Here is an 8,915-nt window from a genome sequence, read left to right as displayed (position 1 = left end):
TTTTTTTTTTAAATGTAACAATGTAGAAAATTAATATTCCAAATAATATTTTACATATTTACATTTTTATAGTATAAATTTACCCTTTATACATGAAAATATGTATAAATTTAAATTAAAAAAATGACTGTGTAACAATATTGCAGGTCATGTAAACATTTTATTCATTGAAATACATGACTATGCACAAAAAATGTTTTACTTTAAAACAACTTTATTTTACACAATACAATTTATTATGTATTCATAAAATTTTTTTAATTATACATCAGTCAACATTAATTTAATTTACATATGTATTCTGTATTTTACAAAAATTGCAGGAACTCTTTTTCACTGGCCCTGAGGACAGGTGACCCGGGTATGACCCGGCTCATGACATATTCCACAGGTTCTTGGTCTTTTGGCTGTGGGAGGCTTGTTTGAAGTAGTGCTGGCCTTTTTGTTCCCAGGATGTTTACCACCATTTCCTCCAGAAAAACCTGTGGCTGAAAAAAATGAGAGGTGGGGTAAGTTAATTATGAACAACAAAGACAATATTGAAGAAATTATTCCCAAATGAAATGTAGCACAATACAAACCAGAGAGACAGAGAAACCAAGCAAATGACAAAATGCCTCAAAAAATATGTCACACCTGATTAGAAGTTTACTGGGATGTTTAAGTAAAATACTGTTCAAAAGTTTGGGGTTGGTAAGATTGTTTAATGTTTTTGAAAGTCTCTTATGCTCACCAAAGCTACATTTATTTGATCAAAAATAGTGTAAAAATAATGTAATTTATTCCTGTGATGCAAAGCTGAATTTTCAGCATCATTACTCCAGTCTTCAGTGTCACATGATCCTTCAGAAATCTTTGATGATGATTTGCTGCTCAAGGAACAGTTCTTATTATCATTATCAATGTTGAAAACAGTTGTGCTGATTAACATTATTGTGGAAACTGTCATTCTTTTTTTTTATGGATAGAAAGTTCAAAAGAACAGAATTCTTTGAAATAGAAAAGTTTAGCAACTGCTACTTTTGATCAATTGAATGTCTTTGCAGAATAAAAATATTAATTTCCTTTTTTTTTTTATCACACTAACCCTAAACTATCGAATGGCAGTCTATGTAAGAATGATCTTGTTCAAGATATTCCAATTATATTTTGCCTATGTATATACAGTATTTTCAGATTAAAAGCATGATAGACTGGTGTTATACCTGGAGCCACATTTTCATTTGCCCACAGGAAGAACCCACACTGCTGATCACGTGGTTTCCCACAGGTGTGGAACATTCGGCCCTTGTTTGGCCCATCTTTCATGACAGTCCTGGTAACTGCAGGCTCATTACAGTTACACATGGTTTCACCTTCGTCACCTCCAGACCCTCTGTTGTTTTGCCTCTGCTGAGGCATGTTCCCAAAGCCATTTGAGGGCCTGGAAGGTTGAAAATTCTGACTCAGGGGTCCTCTGTTTCCTTCGGGCGCTCCCTGCTCAGTCGGCTGGTCAGCCCACAGGAAGAATTTACAATCCCCAGTGTTACACTTGTAAAACTGGCGGCCTTGGTTGGGACCCTCTTTGCGTACAGTGAGAAGAATGGCATCCTGACCAGAGTTACACACAATGGCACCACCCTGGGCTGAAGCTGGTGGTTGTGCTGCCCGAGGAGGCGGCAGACTGGCTGGGGGGCGGTTGCTGTCGGCTCGGGGTCTGGGTGCAGGAGGTCTCACGTTCTCCACCCTGGACGGAGGTGCTGAGTTGGTTCGAGGTGCATGATGCTGATTTGACCCAGATCTGTTATTAGGCCGAGAGCCAGAATCTCCTTCTCCTCCTCCTCTGAGGTATTTTAAGTTCAAGACCTCTCTGAGAGTCTCATCACATCCTCCAATGCAGCCAACAAATTCAAGGGGCATCATAGGTGGCAAACTTCCTCTCTTGAATTTAAACTTCAGCCTGTCAAAGGTGTTGTGAATAAAACAAGAGTCAGTATGAATGTTCTTAATACATGGTACTGGTCTTATTGTCCATGGTTATTTAGCACAAATTTCCACACACACAAACACTAACACTTTAAAATAAGGTTCATTTTCTTAAGATTAGTTAATGCCGTATGAATCGTGAACAAACAAGTAACAACCATTTTTACATCATTTAGTAATGAAGGTTAATGTTAATTTATAATTATATTGTTTGTTGTCAATACATGTCTGTTCACAGAAATTGTTAAAAACTGTTAATAAACACCACTTTTAAATGTATTAATATAGATAGAAATTAAAATTAATTAAATGCTGTAAAAGTATGACTGCTTATTTCATATAAGCTATCGCATGAAATAAAGTAAACATATAAAACCTTCTTGCAAAAATTTTACCAAAAATAAACTACTGTGCAAAACTTTGAGGTCAGTATGAATTTTTGATGTTTTGAATTTGCTCACCAAGGCGGCATTTACTTGACAAAAAATCTGGTAAAAACAGTTATATTGTGAAATATTATTACAGTTTTCTACTTGAATTTTTTAAAAATGTAATTTATTCCTGTGATGTCAAAGCTGAATTTATTCTGTATATTACGGCTTAATATGTTTGTGGAAACCATGGAACCATGATACATTTTATTCAGGATTCAGATGAATAGAAAGTTCAAAAGAACTGCATTTATTTGAAATAGATATCTTTTGTACAATTATACGTCTTAACTGTCATTTTTGATTAATTTAATGTGATCTTGCTTAATCTAAGTATTATAATGAATGTGTTTATCTTATGTAATGATACGTATTTCTTTTCTTTTTTTACTGACCCCAAACTTTTGAAGGTAGTGTAACTGCTCTGCAATATTAAAATGATTACAATGCAGCGTAATAACCACATTCCTTACATATGGACCGGATGTGGACGGCACGTCGAACAGATGCTCTCGTCTCTGCTGACCTCCAGAACTGTGTCTGGAAACCACACGGCTGTTTTACAAGCTGGATATCCCACACATGAAAGAAACATCCTGCACAGAGTGTTATAAAAAGGACGATCAGAAAAGGAGTGAACAAACAACATTTCCATTTCAGATTCAACCTGAAAACCCAAACTGTTAGATTATCCCATGATGTTGTCTCACGTTGTGCTGTCTTTCTTCCTCTTTAGCACCATGTCACGGTTACACTGAGGACACTTTCGCACTGGTAATGGCATCTCCATCTCTCCTTGTTCCACTTCGGTCATCTGCTGAGCTGGGCCCAGATAATTGGACAAGGCTTCGTCCAATCTGCACGCAATATGACAACAATTACACTCAATCCAAATTTGTATGTAAAAATATCATTGAAATGGGGTGAAATGCTGCATTCAGACTCACTTCTTTGCCTTCCTCACGGATTCAATAAAAACAGCCTTGTATTTTGCGATATGATAACTGAGGACAGAAGCTTTGTCCTTCTGGCCCTCTGACACAAGTTTAAGATCCGCCTCCAGCTCCGCTCTCAGGTCTGGTTTAGACATTTCATACCCCATGGAGTTATACCCTGAAACGATGCGACACTCAATTTCACACCAATCAGAGAGATTGAACTGCCTCTATTATGCTATTTTAAAGGTTCCTAATTTAGTTTTGCACGCATCCACTAATATGCTAATTTCGTTACCTTCAACGAGACCCATGCCGAGCTCTCCAGGAAGGAACCTCTGGTCAGCCGTCAGCCCCACGTACATGCGACTCTTTATGGTCTCGATGTGTTCAGCATGTGTTGCATCGGTACCTGCAACAGCAACTCAAGCTGAGTGCCACTCTTTTTCAACAATGATGTCAAATATATTATTTAAGGTACAAAACTTGACCGATATGTTTCAGTACCAATGCCATGCTTCTCCATGAGCGATATCAAATCAGCCTCTGTCAGAAGCTGTGGTGGACTGGTCTGTCCTTCCACCATCTCAATCGCTGTGGGCTGGAACGTGGTGTCAGGCCTATATAATGGAATTACCTGTGCAAAAAAAAAAAAAAAAAAGGCATAAAAAAAACCTGAACTCAATATGTTCAGCTATAAGATGTGTTATGCTTTGAGTAGTAATCACCTTATTGTACCACTTGTCATAAGGGTACACTTCCAGATAATTGCGCGCAATGATCGTCAATCCACTAGCAGAGAATCTCTCTTCAGCTATTTCAATTTCAACCGTCACCTCTTGACCCTGAGCATCTTTGGAGCAACAGGCCAGGAAGTGACGTACAATGAACTCATACAGCCGCTTTTCATTACTCTTCAAAAAAAAGAAAAATAATTAAACATTGCCATTGTGTACATTTCTAGCTAATTGCAGCTGCAGATATGACGGTTCTAACAGAGAGGTTGCGCCAGGACACATGAAAGGGGGAATTCATAATTCTTGAGGGAGGGCATCTGTATGACAGATGTATTGCTTTTATTTCATTGCTTAAAAACCTTTATAATGATCATATATAACGCGCAATGGGTGTCGCCATGTTAGTTTGCGCTGCCATTCAGAGAATCGGATCAGTCGGATTTACATCATGTATCCACTTCTCCTGAAATACATAAAAGTTGACGGCGAACTGAGAGAAGAATAGAGTAAACTTTATAGTTTACAAAACAATGCGTATCTGATATGAATAAAACATGTCGTCAAATTATATTTGAAAGGATTGTTGATTGCGGCTTCCATAGACATCAGTAGGTATTTAACAAACTATAAATATATATATATTTTTTTTGCTAGTACTTATGAGTATTTAAATGTCTGAAACCAAAAATAAGCATAATGTGTTTGAAAACACTGAAAAGTTGTGATATGAAAAGCGCTGAGCGTGTCCGTCTCTGGCTCGGCAAAACACACAAAACACATTTGAATTTGGCAGTTGTTCACGTGATGCATTGAACATTCTAATCACACCGGTGTGATCGTATGCGTCAAAGGATTAAAAATCAATCGCGTTTTGAGGTGGAGTGGGTACACCTGTACATGTGGGTTGCTCACCTGTAAACTGTTGGTGTATTTGGTGGGGTGAATGGGGGGATGGGCCTGATCTGATTTGTTTCCATTTCGAGGTGTGGGCCCACCGCTTTCCAAAATGTGCTGAGCAAAATTTCCCCATTCATTATCTTGTGTCTGTTGCTCAACCAGCTGGGTAAGGTTCAGGTTCTGAGGAAACATGTTGGTCTCAGTGCGAGGATAACTGATAAACCTGGAAGGAAACAGACAGGCTGATTTGTGAAGGGCCACGACAGACATGCTGTTGACCAGTGTTTCTCAAAACCAGTTCTCGGGACCCACCTACCAGAATGTTTTAGATGTCTCACTAATTAAAACACCTGATTCAACTCATCCGCTTTTTAGTGTGTTGTTGAATAGGGAGACATTGAAAACATTCTGGTAGGTGGAAAACACAGACATATGGATGGATGAAATAACCAATAACATACCCTTGAGTGTACAGCTTTTCTGCGGTTTTCATGGTTTCTTTGGCACTTATCCTCAATTTTCTTGAAGACAGTTTTTCAAGTTCCTAACCAAAAAAATCATATGCTACATGTTCAATCTCCATGATTCAATTATTAATTGCACTTAACTCATGCAACAGCACTACTAATTTGTGGATCATTTTGGGCACAAGTCACTCACTCAAGAAATTGCACTTTGAAAAAAACTTGATGACAATTGTGTACATTGTTGTAAAAGTAAAATTTGTTAATATTCATCAACATGTCTGTAACTGTATAACAAAAATACACAATACACTTTTTAACTTTCTATTCATTAAAGTATCCTGAAAAATGCATCACGTTTTCCACAAAAATAACCAAATTGATTATAATATATATAATAAATGTTTCTTGAGCAGCAAATCTTCATATCAGAATGATTTCTGAAGGATCATGTGACACTGAAGACTGGAGTAATGATGCTGAAAATTCAGCTTTGACAACACAGGAATAAATTACAGATTAATATAGAATAAATTACAGATTAATATAGAATAAATAATAGAATTAATATAGATAAAAAAAAAAAAAAAAAGTTAGTTAAATTTAAAAAAAGTTATTTTAAATTGTAATAATAATTCACAATATTTGCTTTTACTGTATTTCTGTTATCTATAAACTTTTGAATGGTCATGTGTGTGTCCACATTCTTTTGTCCAGAATTTCCAGAAAAATCTTTCAAGAGACATGTTCTCAATTACTCACCACAGTGTCAAGGGGTAAAGGTCGCCATTTGCTTTTTGGTTTACTTGTTACAGATATCACTTTCGCCATGGGATCCTAAAGAAAAGATTAAAGCCAAGCACAGGAAACTTATGATGACAGAATAATGACCAACACATCTTACATATGTGTAATGCATTATTTCAATGAAGAAAAAATTAAAAAGCTATATTGTTGCTATGCATTTAAAAATCCTTTTTAAGAAATTAAATAGAAGCACAGACCTCCATGCACATCTGATACAGCACAAGGCACGCTGTGTGATTGAAAAGACGATGTCTTTTCCAGCTGAATTCCACCGATTCCTCTTCATTAGGCTCATGGACAACTAACAGGCAATAAAGTATATGTGAGAAAGCACTTGACGCATTTCATTCATCAATAATAAATGTGAACTAAATTAAAAAATCAGAGTACCTTTGATTTTAAAGAAAGTTTCAGGGACGAAGGCTTGAATTGCTTTAAACCGCTCTACTACAAAGCCAAGGGTTGGGAACTGACAGCTGCCGTAACTGATGAGCTGATCGGAGAGAGATTCTGGGAATATCTTCTGCAAGCGTAATGTCTGGAACCTGGTAAACGAGGCCCCTGAAGGAACATAATGTACATAAGATGAACACATTAGATTTCGTCTTAAAGAAAGTAGCTTGTGATGATGTTCTCTGATATTTTACAACGCCTACCGATGCGGAGATCAAGCTCCTGTCTCACATCCACAGCATCGCTGATGTTGATATTCGGCTCAGTGAGGGTCTCACAGGCTCTTCTTATGGAGTTTGGGGTGATCTCAGAGAACCGGGCACGGAAGACCTGAATGTTTGGCTTCACTAAATTGAAAGATTTCACAGGAGGTTAAAGTCACTGTGAAATCAAAATAGTTTATTCTTACTTTTATAGCAGTATTTATTATGATTTATCCATGATTCTGTGTGCAATATTATTATTATTTATGTTTTTACTGTGCCCTCGTAATCTTTAATCAAATAATAAATCTCTTCACAGATTACATGTTTACTGGCGTGAGGGCGGGACAACCTGTCACTCACATGACATCACAGCAACAGCAAACCACAACCATCCAACCTACATTTATTCTTATTTGGATGTACGTAACGATAAGGAAGAAAAGACAACTTTTGTTTCATGCCGACTTTAAAAAGTTGTTAGAAATAAACAGCACCAGTACATGATTCACTAAACCTACCTGCTTTGCAGACATTAATGACCTCAAAGCCGATATTCTCTCCTTCCCGGTCACAATCAGTCCAAATGACCAGAGCTTGACACTGTCTTACTTCTTTCTCCAAAGTCCTCTGGATAATGTAAATACATTGTTTTAATATAAAATACAAGCTCATATCCTAAACGGAAGGAATGGAAATTAGTACCTTGATCGGTGTGAAGTTTTCAGGGCAGTACTTTTCCACCTCAGCATCAAACAACAGGACAGGATTACAACTGTGCCTGTGAAACAGATCACATAATAAAGTTTGAATAAACTATAGTTAGTTATTAGGTTAGTTATTATTATATTAAAGCTAAATATATATTACCATTTCTGAAAAGGAGCTTTGAATTCGAGACCCAAGAGATGCCCTGATACTGATGTCATGTTTACAGTTACATTCTGTGAAGAAATAAACACCATGATCAGCACATAAAGACTATATGTATTACAATATATATTTTTTCTGTGATAAAACAAAAAAGTGACGTTACTTACTTGGCCAAACAGGTTGTATTCATACTCATATATTTTGTTGTAGACAGAGTAGCCTTCTCTCTGTAAATAAAACCAGGTTCATTAACAATGACGACCATCCTAACAAATAAAAGTAACAACTCTTTTGATGATAACAATCAGATTTGACATTACAGATCAAGATAACTTGTGCAACAGTCAGCCACTCACTCTTCTCGATCTCCCATTTGACATAATTTCTGCTATGCCCTTAGCAGCGTCGTTTTTTTCAGCAACACAAAGCACTTTCTTAATCTGAGTGCGTCTTATCATGTTTACAGATATTTGCCTAAAAAGCTGACGGTGAATTGTCACTCTTAGAGACCTATGCAAAACGTTCATAACTGTGATCTAGCAGCGCATGATCACAGTACACTCGACATTACAGCACATTAACGGCAGCTTGCTTGCTAAGTAGCATAGTAAAACACTGACAACTATAAGATAACTGAGAAAAAATACATCAGTGTAAACTCAAAGTTTTGAAAATACATCTGTAAAAGTATAATGTGTGAACACAACAAATGAATCAACTCTAAAAACTTCCAATTCCGGCGCCTGACTAGAATTGTCGTAAAAATACCGTAAAGCAATGTGTTAGAATGCCGTATGGCTGTATTGTGTATTTCCCCAACGAAATGTCATTAACTAGCTAACTAACTAAATAAATAATTGAATTGAATTTAGAACAATTTTATTAAATTAAAAATTAAATATTTCCAGAGATAAAAGAACGAGTCTTGTCATACGAGACGAATAATCAAATGTCTCCCCTCGAACAACTACAAAGCGCGTCACAACAAATGCCCTGTCTGTGTGTCAAAAACCTAGTTAGTACCTAGGCAGCATATTGGGCACTATAAGCGCTTTTCGAGTCCGCTGGCTGGGAACCTCCAAAATGCTGTCTAGCTAGGCAGCTCACTAGGTTTTGAAACACATCCACTTACTTCCTCATCATGACGGTC

General features: G+C 36.9%; 1 protein-coding gene across 2 annotated transcripts; it reads right to left on the bottom strand.

Moving 5' to 3' along the window:
- Positions 1 to 142: 142 nt before the first annotated feature.
- top3a (DNA topoisomerase III alpha) lies at positions 143 to 8,911 on the bottom strand. 2 transcript variants are annotated; one of them, XM_081369317.1, is made up of 19 exons: positions 8,898 to 8,911; positions 7,933 to 7,992; positions 7,763 to 7,836; positions 7,598 to 7,673; positions 7,414 to 7,522; positions 6,893 to 7,036; positions 6,627 to 6,797; positions 6,434 to 6,537; positions 6,192 to 6,266; positions 5,427 to 5,509; positions 4,981 to 5,188; positions 4,060 to 4,245; positions 3,839 to 3,968; positions 3,630 to 3,743; positions 3,344 to 3,509; positions 3,107 to 3,253; positions 2,870 to 2,992; positions 1,206 to 1,939; positions 143 to 488 (listed from the first exon to the last, which is right to left on the bottom strand). In XM_081369317.1, the coding sequence occupies exons 3-19, from the start codon at positions 7,819 to 7,821 to the stop codon at positions 334 to 336; spliced, it is 2,784 nt and encodes a 927-aa protein (XP_081225443.1). In that variant the 5' UTR covers positions 7,822 to 7,836; positions 7,933 to 7,992; positions 8,898 to 8,911; the 3' UTR covers positions 143 to 333. The 2 variants fall into 2 exon arrangements, with proteins under 2 accessions (XP_081225443.1, XP_081225442.1); XM_081369316.1 differs by lacking the exon at positions 8,898 to 8,911 and adding an exon at positions 8,122 to 8,771.
- Between the last annotated feature and the right edge of the window lie 4 nt (positions 8,912 to 8,915).

The sequence above is a fragment of the Scardinius erythrophthalmus genome (assembly GCF_964197995.2).
Source record: "Scardinius erythrophthalmus genome assembly, chromosome: 1".
NCBI classification, from domain to species: domain Eukaryota; kingdom Metazoa; phylum Chordata; class Actinopteri; order Cypriniformes; family Leuciscidae; genus Scardinius; species Scardinius erythrophthalmus.
The sequence above is the reverse complement of the archived record's forward strand: the minus strand, read 5'-3'. Positions and strand labels throughout refer to the sequence as shown.

Bases quoted from the DNA above. Each gene is read 5' to 3' on its own strand.
- top3a (XM_081369316.1), bottom strand. From the start codon at position 8,292: ATGAACGTTTTGCATAGGTCTCTAAGAGTGACAATTCACCGTCAGCTT. The intron at 7,837-7,932 runs GTAAGTAACGTC...ATTTCTTCACAG, and splicing joins AATACAACCTGTTTGGCCAA to AATGTAACTGTAAACATGAC. The intron at 3,744-3,838 runs GTACTGAAACAT...TTGCTGTTGCAG, and splicing joins CATGGAGAAGCATGGCATTG to GTACCGATGCAACACATGCT.